Genomic DNA, 27,827 nt, shown 5'->3' with positions numbered 1-27,827 from the left:
TAAGAATATGCAATTAGAATTGTTACTTTATCAGAGACACACAAATGTTGCATAAGGAAGGGAGATACTGAATGTACATTATGTATGTATGTAGACAAACCAAAACAATTGATATTCATTGGCAGTAGCCAATCGTTCAGTTCCAATATAATTAGGTATAAACAAATTCAACTTACCGTATCAGTAATATCCTCATCGATGTCATCTGTATCTGCATTATTTGCTGTAAAATTCCTCATATCCTTTGGTGTTGATTCATCAGATATTACCGAATCCAAATGCACATTATCAACTACTTTATCGAAATTATTAACAATTTTTGTTGGCGAATCTTTCTCCTTTACAACAACCGGTGGACAAATATTTTCCGGATATCCGTCACCAATATTATTGAAGTTAGATTTCTTGTGTATTTCGAAACCACCATTTGTACCGTTTACTGCGACCGATGAGACACTTGCCGCAAGTTGATTATTTATCAGAAGTTCGGCTTCGCGAAGTATCTCATCAACACTACGAGTGTCTGTATTGTCAGCCAATCGATTGACTTCCTCGAATATGATTTCATCGTTTATTTCGCTGGTGTCCCGGCTGGAACCATAGAAACACTCTTGTTCTTTGTTGAGAAACTCCAGAATGGAGCTACTCGTGAAATCGTCAAACTCCAGGTTGCCGACCTTCGAAGAGGTGACGCCAGCGGGATAGATGTTTTTTGAGTTTTGGTTCGCTGCACTAACTACCGTGGATGAAGATGAGGTTTTTGTAGACATATTTTTTTTTTGAGCGACACAATTACGAAAGAAGGATTTTTCACACGACTTCGTTAGTTGTTTTACCGTAAACAAAGTTTATGTGAATACAAACAGTTTATTAGTTGATTAATATAGATTGTTCTATATTAATGATTTGAAATCATAAATAGAATTGAAAAACAAAAAAATTAAGAAAGCATCGCGAAAAACTATTGGACGAAAATGTAACAACACTTCTGCGTTGGGGTGTGAATTTTCTCAAACAGAAGATTTGTCAAAACAAAACAAACCAATTTTTATTATTAGAATGAACACTATCCTCCATAGTGTTCATTTTGTTAAGGTGAATGCACAATGAAACATCTCGTATGGGCGGGCTTATGTCTCTCTCAGATGAGGGTCGTTCTTGAATTAAAGTAAATTGTAACAATGTGTTACAGAGGTTTTTAGAAAGACGCAAATAAGTGCGTAAGAGAAAGTAGGTGAAATAGAAACACTTTAAACAGTCTCAACCCTCAGAGTTGTGGGTTCAGAATTGTCTTGGATGGGTTTTGGCCTTTCTTTTTCTTGCCTTTCTTTGTTTCTTGGTGTTGCGTTGTTCCTAGTGTTTCCGAGTCAGCAAGAAATATGCCGCCGGACAATTTCAAGTGGAGCACAAAGCTTATAAGCGAATTAATTCCAAATTTGGAAATGTATCCTGATTTGTACGATCCCCACCATCAGGACTACATTAAAGCACTATTCACATGAGCACGACCAACTACGAACGAATGAACGAATATTCGTCGATTTTGACATTACTTTCACATGAGAGTTTTTAATTTGTCACGAATGAAGTTTTACTTTGACAATTGTTTTTTTTGTGTTTATCATTATTGGTTTTTTTTGAAAACAAACGATTGAGAAAGTGCAGCCGAAGCTATTTTTGTTCAAAAAAAAGTCATTGGTGTTTTGTTAATAAACAAAACAAGAAAAAGATTTCATGTGCATCTATTTGAGTGAGCACGCGCGAATAGTAAACAGTACAGATTTTATAGCCTATATTCACGATTTGGAGTATGCGTTAGCAGAAAAAGCAGAGGATATAAGGGCAGCAGATCGTGAAGCAATAAGTAGTTTATTGACAGACTTCAAAGCGACTCATGGTGTGCTGATTTAGTGGGAATTCTCGGTCTCGGTATAAAATATGGCATTGAGAGTGTCTTCAAAGTGCAATATCCTCGTAATATTGGTGACATCGTTGTAATGGGTAGAGATACTCCTTGTTAAAAAGATTATTTAGATTAAAAAAAATTAAATCATTTAGAAAGTAAATGGAATAGATTAAAACAAAAATATCCGCAAATCGGAAAATTGAAGGAGAATAATTTTCCTTAATAAGACAGCTGGAAAAATATCCAGAAAAGTTCTTTACATATTTTGAATGATTTTAAGGTTAAGTACGCGCAATTATTTTATTTGCTGCGAGTGTGAATAATGTGGAACGCGAATAAATTTTGACAGTTCGTATCAATCACAATTTGTTTCGCGACGAATAAATTTGTTTTCTTAAATTAATTATTATATGATATTGAAAAGTAAAAGTATGCATCATAAATTAAATAGAAACTATATTGCTATCGTTTTGTTAAGAATTTGTGTGGAAATATGTGTTCAAACGTATATAAACTCACATTTTGTAATTCATTTGTCGTCCGTTGGTTGAGCTCATGTGAATACTGCTTAACAGAGTAAAAAAAGAGCAATGGTTGAGAGAGTTTGGTTTGATATGTTAAACTTTGGAGTGTTTTATCCGTCGATAAAAATTTATCTGCTGGTGATATCGCGTCTCTTGAAATTGTATTGACAAAAGTAGGTCAAGCGTTTCTTCATTAATCCTTATATAATTTAAAAAAGATGACTAATCATTTGATTTTTCTCTCCAGATTTTAATCTACTTCCTTTTTTTCTTTTGAATGAAAATTTTTAAAGCATACCCACAAAAGTCTTACACAACTAACAACATTTCTTCATCGGAACTATTATTATTTTCACACTTTGACTTTGTGGATGAGAACAAACAATGAAAGAGAAGTGTCAAAAATTGACTCAAGAACTAAAGCCTCATGACCATTTCAAGCGTCGTAAATGATCAGAAAGGTGGCAAGAAATGACAAGAGTGGATAATCAGTTTTAGAAGAAAATCATCTTTAGCAGTGAGGCCCATTTTCACTTAACTGGAGTCGTCAATAAGCAGAATTGCAGCATTTGGTCGAATGATAACCCAAGAGTGATTGGCGAAAACCAATGCACCCAATAAGAGTGACTGTTAGGTGCGGTTTATGGGCTGGCGGCATCATTGGGCCGTATTTATTCTAAAATAAGGCAAATCATGCAGTTACTGTTAATGGTGTTCGCTATCGTGAAGATATGGATGTGGACGACATGTGGTTTCAACAGGACCGGACGGTGTGACAAAATCAATGGCGGTGTCATCTCACATGGTGGCGTTGTCAATTGGCCACCAAGATCATATGATTTGGAACCGTTGGACTTATTTTTGTTGAGCAAGCAACAATTCAAGAGTTAACGGAAAAAATAATTTGACACATTTACGACATAAAACCCCATCATTTTGCATCTGAAGAAACAAATAATATGTTACAAAAATTGTTTTTGTAGTGGAAATAACAAGTCGCATGATGGTTAGTGCATTGAACTGTCATGCCATAGTTCTTGCCTATGCCATCTAATTTTTTTTTGCACGGGTACTGCCTCTTGCGAGGAATTGACAAATTCTTTAAGAGTAATTCTTTTCATCCAAAGTGCTTTCTTAAATTGCCGTTCGGATTCGGCTTAAGACTGTAGGTCCCCTCCATCCCCGACAACAGTACTCCAACATATGAATGGTTGAGAATTGTAAGTCCCTAGGCCCTAGTTCGCAACCGATTATTGAGCCACCCAATTTATTTATTTATAGTGGAAATAACAATAAAACTCATATGTTTATGTACCTCATTTCGGCCCTATTATCTTAGGGAAGCCATCACTTGGAGATCAGCAGAGATGTAACCAACTTGAGAGTAAACCTTTGAAGATCAGAACGCAAAAGGTTTATAACTTTTATGATATTTGTTTTGAAAATCTGTATTTCCGTCGAAAAGAAAATTTTTCTGGATCCATTAGGTTGTATCGGGTTTTATAAATTAATAAAAATTAATCATTAATAAATGGAATGAATTTAAAGTCAATTTTTATTTAATATTCAACAAACGTCGGAAAAAAAGGAATTCTAAAATTACTTTAAATGACCTTTAACAATTAAACTGGATTTACATATATCTGCATAATGCAGAAAAGTAGTAATAACCTAATAAATACGTCAGTGACACCAGTGATATGTCTAAAAATATATATACGAAAAATATTAATTTTGGACAAACTTAAGTTTCAAATTGCCGATTTAGACAATTCAATTATTGAAGAATTAGTCATCTTTGAAGTTGTGGCTGAAGCAAGGAGTGCATACTAAAATTAAAATTTGATTTTAATTCAGCTTCGAATCGAAAATATTTGCTGATTACACCATAGTACCTCCTTCATCGCCTTCATCTAATTTACCTATCTACTCCTTTTAAAATGTTGTTTCCAGCCATTTTTAAAATAATGAACATTTATAAAAAAAACAAGTATTTCAAAACTAATTTTTCTAAAAAATATTGCTACCAAACAACAACCAGAACAAATCTGAACTCTTTTTACCTGACGTATACATTTTTAGTACTCTGTCAAAATGACAGTTCAAATCGTAGAGTAATATTAAATTGTTCATTTGTAATTGAGTGTTTCACTAACAAAATTTAACTGGTCGTTACCCCTCAAATTTTCTTAATTTTACTATTTTTTAAAACCATTATGCCCAATTCATAAACAACTTTTAAACATTTAACAAGATTTTAAACTGTAAAATGGGATATTTTGGTTTCACCAAGCGTTTTTAAAGTAAATAAGCTTTTAAACCCCTTTCAAAACTAAATGCCCGTTTTTGGCTCATTAAATTTTAAGAGTGTCATAAAAAAATGAAAATGGCAGATATTTTAGATATGGAATGAATAGGTTAACCAATTCAACATTGCATTACTATTTATAATATTATTTTTATGATTTTAATTTTTAATTCGTCATCTTCATCTGACGAAGAAGAACATCATATATAGTTATACGCCACCGCCCAAGCCACACGATTACTCAAACGTTTGTTTTTGATTTGTTTACTCTGTTGTATTTTGAGATTCTTGTCATTTATTTCAACATATAATGCTTTCTCATTTTTTCTCACACAATTCGCTTAATAGAAAGAAAAAAGAGGTTTTCTTTTTACAAGGTTTTGAGGAGAACTCTATTTTAACAAAAATATCCCTGAAATTTCCCATTTTTAATTTGGTGAAACTGAAAAAATTTAAAGGCCTGATAAAATTTAAAAAGCTTTTAGATAAAAGTGCTTTTAGTGTTTGTTTATGAAATTGGGCATTAGACTTTAATTTTCAATTTATTTTATAAAACCTTATTTATGTTTATTAGTTTTTAGATCTCGGGCAAATTTACACTTTGTCCAAATGGATTGGAGCCAAATGGCTCGGTCGTATAGGGCCAGCTTTAAGATTATCTAAAATTGTTTGACTTCATATTTAAGGACTTTTCACATAAGAATTACCAACGACCGACGAATAAATGAATAAAAGGGTTTTAACCAATGTAAAAACCTAAATTCCGTGCAAATTGTAAACAAGAAGGTAGAAAAATAGCTTAAGTTGATCTTCAGGCTTTTTTATTGTCAAACTAAGATAAATTTAAGAAAAAAAATTGTTCGTTGCGACTTGCAATTTGGTAATTACGATTGTCAAACTCAATTAACGTTCCACATACAATCCACACTTCAATGAATAAAATGTTCCCACGCGTTTTAACCTCATTCTAGTTGTTAATGTAATTTTACTCCTTGTTGTACATCTATAATAATGAATAAAAACAATCTATGTATTCGTCATAATGGACGAAAGTTCTCATGTGAATAATCCCTTATATACTTATTGGTTGTAAATCATAAAGTAATATTCACATGAGCACGACCAACAAACGAATTACAAAATGTGAGTTTATATACGTTTGAAGACATATTTCCACACAAATTCTTAACAAAACGATAGCAATATAGTTTCTATTTAATTTATGATACATACTTAACCTAAAAACATTATTCTTGTTTTGGTTTCATTGGTAAATGGTGTTTTTGTGGCTCCTTGTCAAACTTCATTCCTGACGAATTAAAAAATATCGTGTGAAAGAAATGTCAAAATCGACGAATATTCGTTCATTCGTGTCGTGCTCATGTGAATAGTGCTTAAAACAATCCGTTTTGCACGAATCCACGGATGCCAACGAAAAGTTCTGCTGGAAATCGGAATGTCAAAAAAATCAACTAGGCACACAGCTGACATTTGACAGGTTGAATATATAAGATTTGTTATTGTAAGTCATAATTTATTATGTATTAAATAATGAGCCGATTAATAAAAGTTTTAAGGCCTCAAAATATTTTGAACTATAAAAGTGGTTTGGAACTTCAACAAAAAATATCCGCACAATCCGTCCAAAATGTTGCTTCTTTCAAAAATTACATCATTTTGCTGGAACATCACCCCGTCTACACAATTGGCATTCGCACAAAAGGATACACCGAAAAAGATGAGAAACACCTACAATCCCTCGGTGCAGATTTCCACAAAACCAATCGAGGTGGGCTAATTACATTTCATGGACCAGGACAACTTGTGGCTTACCCTGTACTGCATTTGAAACAATTTAAACCAAGCATGAGATGGTATATCGCTCAACTAGAATCAACTGTGATTGACTTGTGTAAGTCGATGGGTATACCGAATGCTCAAACCACTGCTGACACAGGAATTTGGGTTGGAGACAATAAAATTTGTGCAATTGGTGTTCACGGTTCACAATACATCACAACCCACGGAATAGGTTTAAATTGCAACACGGATCTTTCATGGTTCGAACATATTGTACCATGCGGTATTGAGAATAAGGGAGTAACATCACTATCAAAAGAACTTAATCGAAGCATCTCAATCGATGATGCTATTCCACATTTATTGGAATCGTTCAGTCGAAATTTCGAATGCAGATTTGAGTGGGAGGATGATGAAAATTTAATAAAAGAACACAGTGATACCTTATAAATTCGCCCTCCGACTTTTATTTAACTCGGTCTTGTGGGTTTTTCCATCTTTTGTCAGTACTTTTCCCCTTTTCAGGGCTTCCTGTTTACCTATCTCACGTAATTCAGCCCTACGTGTTCTACGTTCGGTCCTTGATTCTAGTCCACTATCAAAATAGCGTTCCCGAAATTCAATTATCTCGGTTTCTGGTGTACATTCATCCAAGGGTTCAGATATTTTTTCATAAGTCAAAAGCCTTCGACTTGTTTGTCCAGTTAGTGGCTGCTCCGAATTCGCAACAAGCACAAGGTGTTTAGATCGCGGTAAAAAGTCCTTTGAATAATCTTCTCTAATTAAGAAAGTAAATTTAAAAAAAACACACAAGTATTTGGGTATTATACTTACCGATGAAATGGAACCCAGCAAACTAGTCGTCCACCAATTCGAAGGTGTTTCGCGGCGAAAGCAAGCAAATCTGAAAATAAATCATGCAGAGAATATTGCGAGGTAGACGGGTAGTGCGGCGCATCCTCATTCCGGGTTTGCGTTTTATTGGACGTTTTTGTCTCTATTTTTTCAATTGCTTCTCTAATACCATATGGAGCTACATGGGGACAAAACAATTCAATTGTGTTATTTTTGTTTGTATAGTTGTTGCAAAGGCAATTTACGGTCAGTAATGATGCTATCGAATCTTATTTCTTCTCTCCAAAGTGGGTTCGAGAAGTCTGACACAACGACATCCATGTAGAATCTTTCGCATCCGTATTGCTTGAGATTTGCCAAAATGCTTTCATCTTTTTCTCGAACTTTTTGAGTAATTCGACTTGGACGGGCTTTGGCATGAAGCATCATATAATCTATATCTGCACCCATTACAAAACCTAGCAAAATAAACAAGTTTTAAAACTTTAAGACTAAACGGGAAATGTTCCACCTACCTTCAAACTTTGCTGCACTAACAAGTAATGAACCGGTACCAACAAATGGGTCAAAAACCAAATCACCGCGTTGTACCATGGCCTGATTTGCCATCAGTAAACTCAACTGAGCATCCATACTAGTGTTGCCAATGAATTTGCGCTTCTTTAGCGAGAATTCCTTAATCAAATGACGTTGTCCGTTTGCTACCTGTTTAAACAAAAAAATAAAATTAAATTACAATTCAAGGTAAAAAAATAGTCTATCACCAATCGGCCAAAAAGTAAATCATCAGGTTCCTCTGGGACATCCTGAGGGTTTAGACCATAGAATTCAATATTCCACCACTCAACGCATGGATTTTTTAAGTCAACACGGCCTTCGAGAGGAAGATAGTCGAATGTTTCGATTTTTGTGATTTTTTCCTTTTGACTAAAGTGTTTGTTATATGTTTCGATGTTGATTTTGAATGAACAATTACTTTGAAAGTATTGTTGGGTCTGGTTTTCTTTTTGAGAAATGTAGTGACGAACATTATTGTGGAATTGTGGCAATGACGTTGAGTGTGACCAAAGTTCTAATACACATCGCAACAAAACAGAACGCGAAGCAATTTTAAGAGCCGTCTCTTCATTCGGGAACTCCACTATCCAAAAAGGTTTCTGTAACAGGCCAACATAAGTTCGATTGCTTATTATCATCAAAATGAATTACTTACCAAAGATTCAGGACAGAGTTTATTAAATTTTAGGTCGAACAACTTTGCGATGGAGTCTATTTCCTAGGAAATAAATATTAAATAATAAGATTTAAGGACTTAAAAGAGTTATCTTACAGCCTTTCGAAAATCAACATGTTCTTGGGCAAACCAAAGAACGTATTTTCTCCAGTGGATATTCATTTTGTTCAAAAAGTTAAATGCTCTGGGCTAAATTTTTTAAAAGCGTGCTAAAATATAAATAGGAAAACATAAATAAGAACAACAATACAATTCAATTTGACATTTATGAGACCGAAGGTGCGTTCAAATTCTTGTAAAATGAATGCCTTATTTTTAATTAAAATTGTGTTCGTTCAAATTCTTGTGATATTTTGGAATGTCTGCGTTTAGGTCATAATCGAAACCAAACTCGTTAGTCCCCTATTACACGTTGACTCACGTCTCACTTTTGTCTTTCCTTTTAAATTTGGCAAGTGCTATTACACGTTGACTCGTGCCCCATGCCTCAAATTTGACAATTATTGTTTGTTTTGTTTTGAATGCTCCTTTTCGTTCGATTTAATTGTTTGATAGTTTGCCCATTCGTGCAACTTTTTAGTTTGTGTTTTGACACAAACTATACGATCACTTCGAACTAATTCCTTAGTTTATGTCACAAGGAATTATAGGTAACTACGCGGACTAAATCGTTGAATATTTTTCTGTTAATGTAACAGGGAGAAAATTTAGTCAATGTGAATAAATGTTTCCTGTGTATTTGTTTATTTCGTTGATTACTTTCGGAGTTGCTTATGTGCGCGATGTTTTGAAAAAGTTGCATGTGCGCTCCTAGCTTAAGAAAACAGAAAAGTGAGTAACTCCAAATTTCCCGAAAATAAAATGTTGATGCCAACTGTTAGAGTTAGGCGAATACTACAATCCCTAAAACCGGGAATTTTGTTTTTTTTTTGCATCTCATTTTCTCACATCTGCTTTCTTTTTCGCACTTATTTGAGTGGTGAGGCATCGTGTAATAGCAGACTTAACAAATGATAAACTGTTATCGTAAATTAATTTAAAAAGTGGGGTTTGAGTAGAACATGAAAATATATCTCAATGTTTTTAAATAAGCTGTTTTAATTTGTCACTATTTCTTTATACTTCAGGGGTATGTTTATTAAATTTTATTTTTCAAAACATTTCAATTTTTGATTCATTGAGAATTATTTTAAATATTCAGGCAAAACAAAACAATTTACAAAAAATAGCTTTAAATATAAATAGAATATTTTTCTTTGTGTGTTACTTGTCTTTTTTAACAAGTATTTAGGTGTCCCAAAATCTGTTAAGAAATCTATTATGAATTGCAACAGTCGAATTAATGAAAACCGCTTATTATTTCTTTCGTGAGTTTACCAAACCAGGGAATAAGAGATAAGATTATGTCTATACAAAGTCATTGACCCCAGTATCGACCGACAAAACCGACAGGCATATTTCCACTTTTTCTGTCCCGAATTAGATTATCTTCAACAATCGGATGAGCTTCCTCATATTATCCTTGGATAACCCATATTTCTTGGATGATAACTGGTTTTGTATATTTTTCTTTTTCTGTTGGTTGAAGGCTGATTCTCCAATAATTGGAACTGTTTAAAAAACTCGGAAAATCAAGCACACATTATAAAAACAAAATTAAATATTCACTAATTTTTTTAATTTAGAATAAATTTGACATATTTGGATCTTATAAATTCTTCGGTGGTTTAAGTTAGTAAACGTCACTTAGAAGAATTTTGTTTTATTCAAATCATTTTGTCCATGGACTTAGATATAACCCTTCATTTATTTGGCTGAAAGAGAATAAAAGCTTCTTTTACTGTCAGAAATCTGAGAACAGATTTGTATTCGGTTTCTCCACAATTATCTTATGCACAATTTCTAGGTGAGATTGTATAGTGAGTTGTGTTTATATTTAATTTTCCTACTCCTTCAATCTTTCTGACAAAAATTTCAGAACTCTTAAAAATATAAACTGTTAAAAAATAATCTTATAATCTTTACATTTATCGTTAAAATTTCACTTAAATTTATTGAACTCAGTGTACTATCAGCGAAAATTAAGCAACTCAGTGTTAGAGAGGACCTGATAGATGGTGCAGTGGTCGGTATTTTAAACGGCTAGACCGATTGGAATGACATTTTCTATGTATACCCCAATGCGTCCTCTTCCTTGCATGATTTCAAAAAATCAAAACCCCATTGGATCAGATAGTGGCGCTGCTGTGAAGGTGAAATACCCTTAATGGCTGAAACACATACACGCTTCAGCTTCGTCTGCGTTACGTTAGGCCCGCTTCGAGGTTGCTTTGAATGACATTTCTATTATTTCATCCCTCATAAGAGCAAATATTTTGTTTGTTGACATTTTTTTACAGCTGATGAGCTGTCAGACAAAGCAAATGTTCAGATAAATGAACTAGAGCTTCCGTTTGGAGTCACATTACGTTACATAACGTTCTTTTCCTTACGATTGTCAAACGAAACGTGAGGTCGAAGATCCATTGTGATAGCATGCATTGAATTCCTATGGCTGAACTCGTAAACGTCAGGCAAAGCCGAAGCTGAAGCGTGTTTGTGTCTCATGGAACATGAAATTAAAGTCATTTTAGTGTGTTGGTGAAATTTTCTTTTTAAAACTGACGGTACTACTACTTTATTTAGTAATGGATAATACGACGGCGCACAAACAGAGAAATATGCAATCTCCCTGCTTGGCTTTGGAGTATTTGTTTCGCATTTGAAGATTCAGGAGTCATAAATTAATGTTTTGTTTTTTTTGTTCTATTCAAAAAGTATTTACCTTTTTGAAGGCTTGAAGGAGGGCAGCATGTCCAACTTTACATACCTAGCTGTTAGTACGCCGTGCTTTCGATTAAAAAAAAACTTGTTTTAGACTCAAAAAATGCAATGCAAAAAAAGTAGGGTTAAGTCCGAAAAAGAAAATATTATTTTCTATGACTTAAAGGTATTTCCTCGCCCTAATATTTAAAACATGTTCTATTGAGACCCCTACCTAACTGTTAAAAAAAATCAGTAGGACGTTCGTGCTGCGGTAATGGAAAGTCGCCCCAATAATTATTAGCGAATATAAATCAAATTAAAATTGAGCCAAGACTTCACCAATGCAATAATCATGCAGCAATTTCTAGTGTCTAGCATTCTATTTCACTTGCCATAAGAAAAACTCGAAAGTGGCATCCCTGAAATATATTTACTTTTTCCCTGAACGGACGAATGTACTGCGCAATAAAATATACAGCTGTTGGTACATCTGTCCTTCTCAGATATACGTTAATCATCGTCAGCGTTCTTTTTTATCTTTCTTATTAAAGTGAGATAACTCAAAGCCAAAGGAATGGAGCTAAATTATACCTAATTTTCGTGTTTTGATTTTTATTTTGTGTTAAAAAAAAAAACAAATAGTTAACATCGCAATAAAGTAAAGACAAAATAAGTTAATTTTGTAAAAAAAAAGTTCAAATTTGTAGAATTCTAAATCCACTGGTCTTCTGTTAAAAAAAACGTAAGCTACTTAATATTTTTATTATAAAGCCAAACAAAATCAATAAGACTGCGGGCTGGCTAGTGGCTCAGGCTCTGGTTATTCTTGAGTTTCCAGAAGTGAAAGGCACAAAGGCGCGCGATTTTTATTTATTCAACTTCATTTACCATAACCATATTTCGATTAGCAATGATATCCATTAAGTGCAAGGAACAGAAGAGAACACTGAGTTGGAGCTTCACAAAATCCTAAATCCCGAGTCCCGGGAAATATTTTGCTTTTGCATCATCAAAGTTCAGATCAGAATTATCAGATTCGAAGTTATACGCAAATTTCTGGTATAAGGTATATAGTGTTTTTTGAACGTGTGTATGCATGGTGGCGTTTGTATACATTTATGTACATAAAATAAAACACGAATCTAGAAAATATTCCAATTTGAAAATAACGAAAACAAAAACATCCCCAAAACTCATACCAATACATTGAAAAACACCTAACGCCGCCGCTCCGCCACAAACGCACCAAATTCACATATGTACTCTATTGCAGCAGTTAAACGAAAACCCACCAACAACAAAACATAGTGCGCTGTATAAAGTATAGACTATAGAGTAGATTGTATAGTTTGGCCAACGAACGAACGAACGTTTGGTCTTTGGTTTTCTACTTTTCTGCTCAAAGCAAAGGCCAGCAAAGGCAAAGGCAAACACGTATACACGAATTGGTTGTTATCCACTGTGGCATTGTGGAAGAAACTCCGTCGAACTCAGTTGTCCTCCATTATTATCCTCTCGTCGTAGTGCGTTCAGTTTACCTTTAAATTTGCACCAGTGCTCCAGCAAAAATTGTTGTTTGTGTAATTGTAAAATTTCCTGAACAAGCTTCAGTTTGAGCAGTTTTCTCTTAATATACTTATACTTGACGCTTGACGTTGTCTGTTGTCCGTTGACCGAACCAAATACCAAACCAACCCGACCAGACCTAGACCAGAAAATCCCTTGTATTTTTTCGTCGTACAATAAAGAAAAGAAATAAATAAATACAAAAAAATCGTTTCGTTGTGCGGTTTTGGAATTTGAAGTTGTCTCTTTTTTTGAGTTTCTCTTTAACAACAACGCTTGAATTTGGATTTTGGATTTCTTTTTAGTCAAATTCGATTTTCCTTGCTGAATAACTGTGACTGTGAGAATAGAGAATTGAAAAATTGTTTTTGTAATTTTTCGATCGCGCGATTGTGTGTGTGTGTATCATCATCTCCTCGTCCTTCCCCCGTTCGTTCAGTCTGAATCTGAAATAAGAAAGAAAAGAAAAATACACACAAGACACGGGACAAACGACGACGGCACAAAAGAGTAGTGTGTGGAGTTCTTCTCATACAACTTGGTGCAAGCACAAGCCGCCGTAATTTCTTCTCATCGTTGGCCGTATACATTATTTGGTTATCTACATGGAGCATTTTCATCAGATTCAGGTAAGTTTTCCTTCTTTTTCTTTTCTTTTGTATTATTTGTTTTTATTATATATTTTTTTTTGTTCACCGCGACTTTATCTCGTTTCGATTTAACTTGCAAATTTTAATAAGAAAAGAAATAAATTGTTATCGTTAACGTAACGTTATATGAAATTGAAAGATTAATGCAATGTGAATGTGAAAACCCCGCACGCCGCCACGCCTATTTTTTAGGAGATGGGGGTGGGGTAAATGGCAGACGGGACAACATTAATTTTTATTTGTTTTTTTATTCCCTATTTTTTCTGTATAAAGTGAAAGAAAATAAATTCAATTAAATAATGTTTCGGTAATTATTAAAAATATTTTGTTTTCTGTTTTTTTTTTTCTGTGATGCAATGTAATTTATTATATTAAGAAAATTATTTGTTTTTAAATTATTTTATATTTGTTGAAAATGTGTTTGCAAGCGAGTGGCAAATGGCTGTAGTCGAAAAGAAAAATTGTGCTCCGACATGTTGAAAAATTAATGCGAATTTCTTAAAAAAAATAAGTGAACGTATATACAATGTAAAAAGAAAAAAAAAGACTAAATAAAACAATGGATACCAACGAAAATGCTCTCATCGGAAAAGTACACAAAAGTAATGGCGGATGCTATGAAAAAGAAAAATAACATCGCATGGTTACATTTTTGTTTATGGACCCAAAAACTTGTAACTTTTATAAAAAAGTGTTTAAAAACTTAATTAAATCTTATTTATAATGAAATAGCAATAATTTAAAGACAAAAAGATACATTTTTCTGTCAATTTTGCTCAAATTAAAAAAAAAAAGAAAAAGAAAACCAAGCAGTCGAAGAATCCAATACATAGAATTTTTCGATGTTTATTTTTGTTTTTATTTTTGTTTGAATTAGTGTTTGTGAGTTTTATGCAACGTATACAAGAGAATTCGAGAGAGTGAGAGAGAAAATTGTGTATACATTTTAAATATGGAGTTTAAGAGATGATGTTTTTTTGCATAGTGATTAATTGTTATATTTTCTTATACAAATTTACCTGAGTTACCTTTAAAAAATGTCTTAAATAATTAATAATATAATTTTAAACATAATTTCGTTGTTGCATAGGGAGTTTAAACAAAAATCGTTTGTAAAAAGCAATAAGTTTTTGTGCTTCATGAAGCATTTCATCATATATTTTACCTACGTAGACAAGCCATACGAACAAATTTTTCATATATAGATATTTACATATGTATGTGCGTGGATATACATATATGTTTTGCTTGGTTGAAATTTGTATACCTAATAAGATATTCTCTTTAGTTTTCTCTTAAATTTTGGCTTATGTGTTGTTTTTTTTTTTTGTCCACTAATGTAAGGTACAGTAGGCTACTTCACAACTCCACTCCGCCTCGCCATAATCTTTATAAATTTCCGTTTATATTTTTTTTTTAGTGACGGCGTAAGTTATTTGATTTCATGTTGGAATAAAATTTCGCGCCAATTTTTCTATACGCTATCTGGGTAGGTAGATAGGTATGCCTTTATATTGAATCCAAAGAATAGATTGTTTTGAAAAAAAAAGACACAAGTGTGTAGTTATCATATTATGTAGGGTAGGTATAACTTAACTACTATCTAATAGATCAAAATTGTTATTTAAAGTTTAATATCTAATCAGATGCCTATAGAAAGTTTAATCGTCCTCAATTAAATGTTCTTTTGAAAAATATTGGTTCTTCATTATGTACAGATTCATGTAGGTAGTTACATATGTATGTACATGTTTTATATGGAAAGTATACCTACCTACCTACCGATTTATAAAATTTTGTTGTTGTTTTTGATAGGTACCTAGGCATGTTGGCCATCCATCTAGTGTAGGAAAGTGATAATTGATTTTGGATGAATTCTTCCATTCTACCTTCCTATTTTTATAATTTAGTAAGGAGGTTCTTATTCTTAGTCCTGACAACCTTTTTTTTCTTTATTTTTAATGAAGCCCAAATTTGGATTCATAAAATTCAAAAGTTTTCATTGAGTTGCTTACGTTTACCTTAACTTTGAAGGGAAATTTCTATAAAGTAAAGAAGGACCCAAAAGTATAGGTATGTCGGTAGTCTTAAACTTCAGTCTTTAAAAGAAAAGACAGTATAGGTAACTTCTTACCTAAAGGTATCATAAGTCTCGTCGGATCCCTTTTCTATGTGTCAATAAATGTGTGCGCTAAAATAGTCTACAAGTTAATTAAATAAGGAATTAGGTATGTGCTGAAGTCTGAAACTTGGGAACCTGTATAGTATCAATCCTTAATCTTTTTTTTGGATAGTGTCATTGGCTGGTAAGGTGTTTTGTTACTAAAACTTGGTCTTGGTCACTTCTATAATTTTCACTGAGATTCATTTTTAGCCACACTACACGAATGCGGGATACTTTTCCTACGTCCACCCCTTAACAAAGTGAAACTAGTTGTTTTTTCAATTTCTCCCAACCAAACCAAGTTATATACTTTTAAAAACTAGACTGAAATTTGTGTAATGAACAAATTAAATTTATTGGTAGTCGGTTACTAAATACATAAATAAGGTGGCGCAACAGTCCGCAGAGAACTTAGGCCTAATGACTTGGACTTCAATATAAAATGCATACCATTCCTGTGTTCGATTAATTTCAGGGATAGAGGAGATCTACAGGCTTTTTTGAGCAAGCACTTTTCATGACTCTTGGAGGAATTGTCAGTTCCTTGTTAGAGGCAACTTTAAGTGGTCGGTTACTACTTTAACCTACAAAAGAATTGCGACTCTCACTTCTTAGCTAACATTTCAAAGAACTTTTTATTTAGGCAAGAGAAAGAACAATGCATACAAACTTTCACTACCCGTTCACTATTTTGCGCCATAATTGTTTCACAAACGCATACAAAATGCAATGTCCGGTTTTTTGGTACATGCAGTGATGAGGTGATTACTGTCAATGCAAACTCCTTTTGAAGACATCTCTTACTTATTTTAATATCTAGTCTCCTGCAATACTTAAGATATGTAGCACACTTAGGGCCAATCTTTTTATCAACAAAATCGTAAACTCCTTTTAAAGACATCTCTTACTCATTTTATTATCTAGTATCTTACAAAACTTAAGACATGACAGTTATGTAGCTCACTAAGGGCAAAGTGTTCCTTTTTTCTACAAAATCTGAAGCTTTGTTTATTTGAACGAATTTATGTTTGTAAATCTAACTTTTAAACAAACATAAAATATGCGCAATGCCAATGTAAATTATCATTTGAAATCACACAATAATAAGATTAAAATAAAATAGGTCGTTCACCTTTCTTTCTTAAAAGTTTAATTTATTAGTTAATAAATTATTTAAATAAAATAAAGTGAGTCAATATGAATATACTAAAATTGTGCCCTCGTTATTCATACCTACATTCGAAAATTTTACTATCAAGACGTTGTAAAAAATTATTTATAAATGTATAGTTTTGATGTGTCAGGAATCAGGATCGATTAATTTTCCCTTTGAAATAAATTGCCAATTGGTCAAAAAGTTATAGCTGAATGGTCAAATGTTCTAAGTTATCTTTTTCTGTTCGTTAATAAGTAGGGTGTTTTTTTGTTTCTAATTAAATTAATTTTTTTTATAGACGTGGGTTCCTCGAATAGCTATTTTTGCTTAGTTACTAGCAATTCTCTTTCGATTTGATTCATTTTTAATAAATAACTTAGTAAGTATCCATAGAAAGTGGAGAAGTTAGATCCTATTCAAAATATATAAAATTTAATGCAATTGTAACAAAATGTTAAATTTTTAGCAATGACATTTGAACATTTTATTTTTGACACATTGTAACAATAGTTAAAACTACTGTAAAGAAAAAGAACGCACCACTAGCCTAGCAGCAGCGACCTGGCCGTACTAATAAATACTGAGTGAAAAATTCGAATTAAAATTCAAACTGCAACACTATATAATATGCTTTGCTGATGCACAACTACATTTTCATCGTGTCGTTGGTTTATCTTTATATATTATTAGACATGTTTGTATGTATGTATATGCAGAGGCAGACAAAATTCGTTCACCTCGCATTTTCAAAAAATCGAAGCGGAAAGTAAAAGACAAAGATATTTCGTTGAATTGCGCAGCTTTCAAATTTCAAAAGCAAAAAAGGGAAGGAAAATCCAACAACAAAACCAAAACCAAAACTAAAGAAGAACGAAAAACAAAAAAAAAAAGAAGAATAATCAAACACGACACAAAATTCTATATATAGGGAGTGTGAGTATTGGTGTTTTGCCAGCGCAGTATATTTTTCACTTGGCTGCATGCAAACACTCATACATGCATACAACCAGTTTTTGCCATTCCTCTTGGCCTCTTTCATTTCATCTGCTTCTCTTGTCTTGTCGTCTGACTGGTTCGAATTTGAGTGTATATCTAGCGCGTCCCTCTTATACCAAGAGCCTTCAAATTCAAAACCGGTCGAAATTAAATAAATATGTGCATGAGTGAGTGAGTATATACTATAAACACCATCCATTCTTTTTTCGATGTTGATTTTCTCTTTCTGGCTTTCCTTGATGAATGCTGCATAATATACATGATGTCCCAATGTTGCCAAATTTCATAAAATTTTTCTCACTTTTGAGTGTTTTTATTTTCCGCGAGTGCATATTCTCAATGCATTCCATATTGCTGAATTTTTTGGAAAATTAATATGTCCTATTTGAGGTAATATTGCTGAAGTTGATATTGAGCGAAAAGAAATACATAAAAGAGACACAAGAATCGACAAAAAGAAAATGAAGAAAACGAAAAAAAACGGGGTAGTTGAAAAGAAAGAGATAAATAGTAGTTACCAAGGCAGTTTCAGTTTTTGAACGTTGTTCTTTCTGTTTCTTCCCCACACAAAACTGAAACGATTTATCTGCCACCGCGTCCGTCGCACTGTTATTCATATTATACTATGGTTATTCGTTGTCAGTCAAGTAAGTCAGCAAAGGCAAACGAGAGTACCCTATAACTACCTACCATACCACCTATATTGCTATATTCAATTCAGCTAAAGGAAAAAACGTTCCATAATAATCATCAGAGACCGCGTGTTAGAGAGCAGCCCGTTTTATTTCACGACAACACGATGTTTACTATAATGAATTTAATTACTTCAAAGTGTATTTGATGTCGTACGTGTTTTCTTTTTTTCTTGTATTATTATTATTTTTCCTTTCGTTCGCTCGCATTATATTTTTTTATATTTATCGTGTTGCCGCAACATCATCTCATCGGGGTAATCTTGTTCAAATCAAAACAAAACGCATTTTTCTTGTGTTTACATTTTTAAAAATAGACGAAAACGATTTCCGCGAATCAATGACATTTTCGTGTTGAAGTGTATCGATTTTTATTTTGTATTCTTTTCTTGTCTTGTGCGTTAAATGCAACCGTTTTACTTTTTTTTTGTTTTAATTTGAACAAAAAAAAAATTGTAGCTGTTAGCGGGGATGTGTTCATTAATGCAGTTCTTAATTAACGTTTGTTAAATTGTGTTTTTGGTGTGGCGGATGTGTCCATAAATAAAATTTATCTACGTACATATTTGTAAATAATTTACTACTATGATGGTATATAATGCGTGACGTTAATTAATTGTTGTACTTGTACATAATATTTGCGAAATTGAAATTTTCTAAATTTTAATTCAGTTTAATTTTTATCTCGTTCGTTATCTTTCTTTGGTTCGGTTCGGTTGGTTGGTAGTGGCAGTGGCAGTGGCGTACGTACGTAGCTCTGCTCCGGTACCAAAGAAGACGAAGAGATAGGCTGTGCTGTGAGTGTGTTCAATTACTGGGCAAACGGCAACGGCAAAGGCAAAACGACAAGACGTCGACGGTACACAGTGGTGGTTCTATATATTGTTGCTATATAAGAGTATATATGGGAGTATATATATTTATATATAAATATATACAATCATCATACATAGGTTGATAGGCGGGGAGGAAACTGAAACTGAAGGCGAAGGGTATGCTCTGTACAGCACTACTCCGGTTGGATATTGCAAGTTTTTTTTTTTTTTTTACATTTTCATCATCGTTCCGTTTTCTTGTTTCTTCTTTTCACACGACGTCTCTATATAGCTTGTATATGCAGAAAGAGTGTGTATACATATATAGCAGTGTATTAGTGGCCAAGGGCTAGCACTATAGCGTCTCTTTTGTTTTAAAAAATTCCACAAAGAAGAAGAAAGCATGTCCAACGACATTTTGTTTCAAAGGGGATAATTTGCCATACAAAATAATTTTGTATTGAGCTTTAAATATTTTTTTTTAAATTTTAAAATAATAATTTTGATTAAAAATTAACGGTGTGTTTTTTAAATTTTGCTTGTATCTAAATTTAAAACAAAAAGAAATGGAATAACTGTAAATTTTGAGTGGATTTGAGCAACCAATGCAAAGTGTACCACGAAGGAACGCAAATGTGTAATTGTAACTGATAAAATCAACTCGGTTTAAAAGAAGTGAAAAGGGAATAGAAGAGGTAGAAACGCAGAAGCACCAGTAACGCTTATGATGGAAAAAGATAATTTAATTTTAGTTGCAAGCTGACTTCTAGTTTTTTATTTTTTTATTTTTGTAATGTGCATCCCTTCGTTATCGTTGAATTCTCTCCTCGTTTATTTAAAAGTGAAAAATATAAATTTTCTGAAATAGAAATACATAGATCCTTGAACGTCTCCGTTTAAATTTTTAGTAAATTTTTGTCGTTAGTATATTTTCAACAAAACCTTCCAAAGAGCATTATACAGTGATTTTAAATAAAAATAATTAGACACAATCAAAAAAAAAAAAAAAAAATTAACTGACTGAATTAAAAAAATACATAATAGCAATTAAAATAAATAAAAAATTAAACATGTCGGAGCACCATCGTGGTGCTTGGGAAAATCGTCAAGCAGCAGGAGATGCTGTTTGGTGGCCAGCAGCGGCTACGCTTGCTACACAAGATCAACAAACTTTACATCATCAACATTTAATTAATCAACATCATCAACAGCAATTAGCTGCGCAACAGCAGCAGCAACAGCAGCAACAACAACAACAGCAACAACAATTGCAACATCAAGTTGTTGTTCAGCAGCAGCAGAATCAGCAGCAGGCGCACAATGATGCGTCGCGTAATAATTGCACAACATCGGGTGTAGCGACACAACAGTTGTTTTCATATAAAATGGCAAGTAGTTTTCAAAATCCTGCTACAACAATGGCACAAGTTGTGGCCACATCAAATGCTGGCAACACTGGCTATGACTATCGTCTGAATATGGCGGCTGCAGCAGCTGCTGTTCCTGGATCACAATGGTGGTATTCAGCAGCTAATCAAGGTCAAATTGATGCAAATGCATTGCAACAGCATCAGCAGAACCAGCAACAACAGCAGCAACAGCAACAACAACAGCAACAAGCTCAGCAACAGCAGCAGCAACAACAACAGCAAGCTCAACAGCAGGCTCAACAGCAACAACAACAACAGCAGCAACAACAATTAAATATGGGTCAAGCGGCAACGGTAAGTTTCTTTTTTTTTTTTTATTACAAAACAAAAAATATTATGATTTACATACATTATTACTTATTTTATTTCATTTATTATGTACCTACCATTATTTTCCTCCATTACCTTTTTAAAGCTTGGTTTGATGATCATAGATAGGTATTCTTAATTCAAGAATGTAGGTAAACCAACCTACACAAAATTTGTTACAAACGATGCAATGAGTTTTCCTTAAAATAAGGGAAAAAAATTACTACAGTGACGCTAATACCCAAAAAATATAAAAGATTTGGTAGTACTTATCTATAACCCCTAAATGATTCCACAAGTAAAGATTCCAAAGCAATTCCCGAAACAGTTTCTATATCTTTGTATATTGTTTTCCAATAAGGAGTTTAATTTTGATATTTAATCAAATCAATCAATCAATGTTTATTTTATTGTAAAGAAAAAGGTACGTATGACATTAAAAATAGAAAAGGATATCATGAAATTTTATTTGACCAGTTCGCATGTTTGCGTTTGGACTTCATGAGTTCAAGGAATCTCTCTTTAAGGCTTTGATACGATTTTTAGAATAGAACTTATCACAAACAAAATCTAAACATGTTCGATCCCAAGATCTCAACCTTTTGTGATCACCTCGAGCAAAACACTTTCGGAAACCAAAACTTCAAATATCACGATTGTAGTAAATTTTATCAATTTCAATGTCTTTTTTTAAAGTGTACCTTATATCGTTGGGGTTTAAAAAGGGTATAGTTTAAACTTGTCAAATTAATTTATACATTTTTATATATAATATTAACTTAGGCATAAACTTATAATAATCTTTCATTGAAATTCTTAGAAGAGGTTTTTTCAAAATTCACTTTACATTTGTCGAAGTTTTTAAAAATATTAGACCTATTATTCCATTCCACGAATATCAAAATAACTATTTTTACTCAAAAAGAATAGGGTTTATATAAAATAGATAAGTAAATGTATATTAAGCCAAGTATGAAGTTATCCATCACTGAAGTAGTTTTCTGATTGCCTTTTTCTGTCACTTGTTAATTAGTAGACAGTATAAGAAACTTTAAGCAGCCATAGAGAAAGATCTGCATTTTTGAACCGATTCTAATAACCACATAAAATATGTATAACCTTTCTCCGAGTAAAATTCTGATATGTACCTATACCTACCAATTTTATTTATAACATTAAATGACTAATGTCTTAAAGTTAAAAATCAAATTTACTTTTATAAACCTTATCAGGATATTTTGTCTTTATTTTAAAGAAAGTTATTTAGGGGCGGACTGGACTTTTTATCTGAAATAATTAGAAAAATAGTTTGTGACATCAATCAGAGAACTATTTCTTTCCAATAAATTAAATTTGCTTGCACTTATTCCTTCATGAGCTACGACAGCGAGCGAGAAATGTGCACCACCAACAACGCACTTATTTCACACAATTGGAACACAGTGTGTCCGTGTTTGAATCACGATTAAATAAATTACAATCGCTTCTCACAGTCAGCCTCTCTCGCGCGCTTAGCCCAAGGCTAGAAGATAAACCCTTGACCGACTTCCCAAGCACTATCTTTCCATTCACCAAATACCTACCTACGTAGTATTTATGTACATTTGTATGTACATATGATGTGTGCTATTTTATTTCTTTATCAAAAAAAAAAAAAAACATATTCGATTATATTATAATAAGTAAAAGCTCCTTTATATTCAAAATTCACAAATCAAATCTCATATTGACCACGTGGTGATGACGATAATGATGTTTAGGTCGATTACATGGAATTGTGTGTGAAAAAAGTAGGTATAGGTAGGTATTGCCATCGTCGTCGTCGTCGTCGTCACCCGAGAGAACATACAAAAAATGCTATAAATTTATTCTTGTTATAGGTCTACTATGTAGATAGATATTATGATGTTCATAATGTATGTACATATTTGTTTTTTTTTTTTCGCATTCTGATTTGGGTGTCTAAGCAAAACAAAAAATAAAAATCAATTCAGTCCAGTCTGGCTCGTTTGTTGAATTCCTTTTTATTGTACCTATTTATCCCATCAAAAAGTTAGGATGGGATGCAAGTAAACATTTTTTTGTAGATACAAAAATGTGTGTATGTTATTCATTTAGTACTCTCGGTCGGGTATTCCGCTCTCTAATTCTCATTGGTATGGAATGAATGAAAATGAATGGCTTGATTGAAAAATCTAAGTTAAATACTTTAAAGAAAAAATTGTTGAATTTAATGATGCAATCTATATTCATTTTATTCCTATTACCTAGGTACTACTTACCGATATGGTTTGATAGATAAAATAGTTAGGTTTAAGATTTACTTTTTCTTCTTAATGAGCTGTCATCAAATGCGACCTTAACTTTTATCTGATGTCTGAAATGTTAGAAATTTTAAAATACTAAAGTTAATTGAAAGCAAGCAATGTCAGTTTTATTTCTTTGGTGTTAGAGAAAAAGGACTTAAGTCAGAAACTGATCACACAGACTCAAAGAACTTAAAACGTTAATTTCAATTTTTTCTGTCTTAATATCTAAAAAGACTAAACAATTCGATATTAAGCAGATCTTTTAGACTCAAGTTATAGTATTAAGGGGGTATTCTGGTCTAGAGACATGAATTTTAGGTAATTTTTGAAGTGCTGTAGAAGCAAGCAACAATTTTACCATCATTTTTTTTATACATTATTTATTCACATTAGAAGCATACAAAAAAAAATAAAAAGTAAAAAAAAAAAATCAAAATTCCGTTAGTTATCAGCTGATGGAGTAGTGCGTCTCAAAAATTTGGTGCGTGACCATACCCACGATTTTAACTCTCCTAGAAATCTGAAATCAAAAACTAAAAAAGATTATTAATCTGCAATAATGTCGCAATGTCTGGAACTACGGAAAAGTTACAAACATTTTTTTTTACAAACTGGCAACTGCCTAAAGAAAAAAAAAATTACCACTTTTTTGAGTATTCTTCGATTTGTTAAAAATAGTATAAATGAAAATTTGAGGATGGCCGTAGTTCTGGATGTAGAAAAGAAGAAGAAGACTCTCTTAAAATTTCAAGTAAATCGGTTCGGCAGAACCTGAGAAATCGTGGGTATCAGATTCAAAAAGACAGTTCTGAGAAAAACGCGTTTAAAGTACCCCATATGTCTTTTGTTCGATTAGTTGCAGGCCAACCGATTTGGATGGCTGCTCAGCAAAATACTTATTTCTCCGAAAATAATGTGAATTTGGGAAAATCCTCTCGTAGACATAAACTATGAAAATATGAAAAAAAAATCGATTTTTTGTTTTATTTCTAGACCAGAATACTCCCTAAACGAAAGAATAAAAAAAAGGCTGGGTTCAACTTTCCGTTACTTCAGCACTTTTCGACTCGCGGATTTTTTTATTTGATAGATGTGCAAATAAATAATAACTATAGCAATTTTAGAGCGAGGAAACATTTATTTCTATTTTAAATTGATTTTCAAACTTTACTTTTTGTCATACAAAACACGCAAAAATGATTGATTTTGAACTTTCTTCCCTGTTTTTTGTTCAGTGTTGCCATCCTTGTTGTTTTTTTTGTTGGGGATTTCTTTGACTTTAGTGCTCAAATGCAAAAAGTACTTTGCATATACTCAAACTCGCACCCACCCCAAATCCTAGTGTTCCCTAGCTGTTAGTACGCCACGCCGTGATAGCAATTCAAAAAAATTTTATTGTTTTTATTTTTCAATATAATCTCCCCTAACATCAATGCATTTGTTACATCTTGAGATAAGCTTTTTTAAACCCTCAAAAAAATAAGTTTCCTCTTTCCCTGCAAAATACCCATTTATTGCCGACTTGAGTTCTTCATCATCCGAAAATCTTTTTCCACATTTTTTTCAAATCTGGAAACAGGAAGTAATCACTAGGGGCAAGGTCTGGACTATAGGGTGGATGTTGAATTTCTTCAAAACCAATCTCGCACAGCAGCCTTGGAAACTCGCGCCGTGTGAACAGGAGCGTTGTCATGAAGAAGCAACACACCCGCTGCGAGTTTACCCCGTCTTTTCTTTTTAATTTCCTCCCGCAAATTATGCAAAGTGGAAGCGTAGGATTTGGCTTTGATGGTTTCACCTTTTTTTGTACTCAATGAGTAAGATTCCCTTTGAGTCCCAAAAAACTGTGGCCATGAGCTTCCCGGCAGACGGAGTGACTTTGAACTTCTTCGGGGGGTCTAATCCTTTTTTATGCCACTGCATGGACTCTTGTTTGCTTTCAGGGTCATAGTGGTGAACCCATGTTTTGTCCCCAGTAACAATCGGATGCATAACACCGTCCGCGTTCTCACTACACATCTCCAAAAGCTCTCTACAACATGCGATTCTCACTTTTTTCTGAGACGCTGTGAGCATTCGTGGCACCCACCTTGCACTGACCTTTGAAAGGTTAAGATGGTCATGAAGGATGGTGTGAATGGTACCAGTCGAAAGCTTGGTGATCTCTGCCATCATTTTCACCTTTATTCGGGCATCCTCGAGAACAAGTTTTTCGACTTTTTTGATGCTTTCTCCCGTACAAGCTCAATGCTCTCTCTGCCTCTCTTGAACTCACTTGACCACTTTTGCACAGTTGATAATGAAGGTGCGGAACCCTGGTAAACTGCCACCATTTCTTCATGAATAGTTTTTTGACTTTTTCCTTGCTTAGTGAGAAATTTAATTACAGCGCTATGCTCAATTTTCACCATCATCGTCTCAGTTGCCATTATAATTCTGTTTAAATAGAGATTTAACGGTAAATAATAATCACATTTATATGAAATTTTACATGAATGCACTAAAATAATAGTATTACTTGATAAATAAGTCAATTTATATATAACCACAGCTTCACCCCGATTCCGAGAATATATTGAACGCCCCTCGTAACTATACAAAAAAAAATCAGAAGTAACTTCGTCCTGCCATAATGGAAAGTCGCCCCAAAGGCTGCTAAACCAAATCAAAAACCTAAAATGCAATTTTTCGAGTTAAGACCTTTCTCCCTAACGTCAACGATTTATAAACCGAGATTCATGACACTTCGTTAGTGCTTAAATGTAAAGACTAGGAAGCTAGCTAACTAGAATTTTTCTCACTAAAGATTTTCGCAATCATTCGATCTAATTTAAGTTAAGTTAAATTAAATTTTGTAAGCCGTTGACATTTACCTATTCAATTTTTTTTACAGATTAGTTATTTAAATGAATCTTGTAAATTTACACTTGAACTTGATATAGGTTTCTACCTTCCTCTTGAATTATCATTTGGAAATTTACATACTAATAAAATATTTAAAAAAATAAATGTCCCCCTCGATCTATGAAAGTTTGAGACATTATATGAATTCCTTCCTTCATTTCATATTACAATCGAAATTTCCGTTAGATTTATTTGATATTCAAAATACATATGTAGACATGTACATAAATAACATCACGTCACCCGCGTCAAGTTTTTGATAATCAATTTGAGTTGGAGGCAAATGTTCTTTTTATTACTTAGCTATGCAAATTACAATTTTTTTTTATTTGTCATAAAATAATTTATAATGAGGCCAATGAACTAAAAAAAAATGGTATTTATTTTTATCAATTATATTTCATTTTGTATTCTTTTACAAAAATATTTATAGGTATAGGTATGTACATAGGTAGATATGTTTTATAATTAATTACATAAGATTTCTGGTTATTTTTTTTTGTTTCAATCTCATTCGTCATCAACGATAAGTTGATTGTCAAAGCCAAGAAGAATATATTATGGTAACTACTGAGAGTACACTACCTATCTTGTCCATCATCTATACTTTTTGACATGACATCACGTACATTCTACGTACATATAACATACATACATTTGTATGTACATTGGACATACCAGGGTGAAAGTATCTAAAAGTTTTTCAACGTAAAAACAATCAATAAACTTGGCTAAGTTTAAATAAACGGATAATCAACTCTTTTAAGCAATTGGGTTCTTGGTCATTGAACTTCATAGTATTCTTTTGTTTGTTCTATTGAATGTTTACAACAATTCTACATAGATTATGAACAACATAGGTATACTTTCCACCTTGTAAATGATTAACGATAGATAAAAAATATTTATTTTATATTTCATCTAAGTACATATGTACATATCAACTTTATAATTCCTTAAGAAATAAACAACCTTTTTTTGTTGCTAAAGAGAAATTTTACAAAAATTCATGCCCTAGTAACACACTTCAGTCATCTTTGAAACCGATAATAATTGTTTGCACGTGGACCTTCCTACATGTATACCTACATACCTCGTGATAATTGAATATACCAACTCTTTAACGATTTACTTTAACTAAAAACCAGAATCAGCAAGTCGTTTCGAAAAGTTGAAAGAAAGAAAACAAACTAAAAAGAATACACCTCCAATCAAGTTAATAAAATGCTCCTTTTTTCTTCCACTCTTATAAAAATACATCTTACTATTCACTGTACTTGTCCAATTAATTTTCAAACAAAACCTTACAATGGAGTACGCGCAAGGCTCCTTTTTTCCATGCCATAAAAGGCCAACACCCAGCATTTGGTTGCGAAAGCATGCAATGCCACGTCGCGTCGTCGA

The 27,827-nt window shown here is 32.9% G+C and overlaps 4 protein-coding genes across 7 annotated transcripts in view; 2 read left to right on the top strand and 2 right to left on the bottom strand.

Annotated features, from left to right (window-relative positions):
* Window positions 1-1,004, bottom strand: part of LOC129945662 (centrosomal protein of 162 kDa) — a 131,445-nt gene extending 130,441 nt beyond the window's left edge. For both annotated transcript variants that reach the window (XM_056055507.1, XM_056055508.1), the window contains exon 1: window positions 177-1,004. In XM_056055507.1, coding sequence (XP_055911482.1) covers window positions 177-770 — 594 coding nt within the window. In that variant the 5' untranslated portion in view covers window positions 771-1,004. The remainder of the gene's footprint in view (window positions 1-176) is intronic.
* Window positions 1,005-6,238: 5,234 nt separating this feature from the next.
* On the top strand, window positions 6,239-6,992 carry LOC129947574 (putative lipoyltransferase 2, mitochondrial). The gene has a single exon (XM_056058192.1). It carries the CDS (start codon window positions 6,290-6,292, stop codon window positions 6,986-6,988), a length of 699 nt encoding a protein of 232 aa, XP_055914167.1. The 5' UTR covers window positions 6,239-6,289; the 3' UTR covers window positions 6,989-6,992.
* Window positions 6,979-8,882, bottom strand: LOC129947573 (tRNA (guanine(10)-N2)-methyltransferase homolog). The gene is made up of 7 exons (XM_056058190.1): window positions 8,724-8,882; window positions 8,607-8,669; window positions 8,158-8,550; window positions 7,909-8,098; window positions 7,639-7,851; window positions 7,373-7,571; window positions 6,979-7,316 (listed from the first exon to the last, which is right to left on the bottom strand). The coding sequence occupies exons 1-7, from the start codon at window positions 8,787-8,789 to the stop codon at window positions 6,983-6,985; spliced, it is 1,458 nt and encodes a 485-aa protein (XP_055914165.1). The 5' UTR covers window positions 8,790-8,882; the 3' UTR covers window positions 6,979-6,982.
* A 3,101-nt stretch (window positions 8,883-11,983) lies between these two features.
* Window positions 11,984-27,827, top strand: part of LOC129947496 (high mobility group protein DSP1) — a 43,534-nt gene continuing 27,690 nt past the window's right edge. The window contains exons 1-3 of one of the 3 annotated variants that reach the window (XM_056058076.1): window positions 11,984-12,174; window positions 13,304-13,627; window positions 20,683-21,195. In XM_056058076.1, coding sequence (XP_055914051.1) covers window positions 13,604-13,627; window positions 20,683-21,195 — 537 coding nt within the window. In that variant the 5' untranslated portion in view covers window positions 11,984-12,174; window positions 13,304-13,603. Of the gene's footprint in view, window positions 12,175-13,303; window positions 13,628-20,025; window positions 21,196-27,827 lie in introns of those variants that run through there. The other 2 variants (XM_056058075.1, XM_056058077.1) reach the window with 2 other exon arrangements.

Source organism: Eupeodes corollae, chromosome 2, assembly GCF_945859685.1.
Source record: "Eupeodes corollae chromosome 2, idEupCoro1.1, whole genome shotgun sequence".
NCBI lineage: Eukaryota > Metazoa > Arthropoda > Insecta > Diptera > Syrphidae > Eupeodes > Eupeodes corollae.
The sequence above is the reverse complement of the archived record's forward strand: the minus strand, read 5'-3'. Positions and strand labels throughout refer to the sequence as shown.

Excerpts from the sequence above, each read along its gene's own strand:
- LOC129947574 (XM_056058192.1), top strand. The coding sequence starts at position 6,290 with ATGAGCCGATTAATAAAAGTTTTAAGGCCTCAAAATATTTTGAACTAT.
- LOC129947573 (XM_056058190.1), bottom strand. The coding sequence starts at position 8,789 with ATGAATATCCACTGGAGAAAATACGTTCTTTGGTTTGCCCAAGAACAT. Across the intron at positions 8,551-8,606 it reads AACTCTGTCCTGAATCTTTG|AAACCTTTTTGGATAGTGGA; the intron begins GTAAGTAATTCA and ends GGCCTGTTACAG. Across the intron at positions 7,572-7,638 it reads CGATAGCATCATTACTGACC|CTCCATATGGTATTAGAGAA; the intron begins GTAAATTGCCTT and ends GTCCCCATGTAG.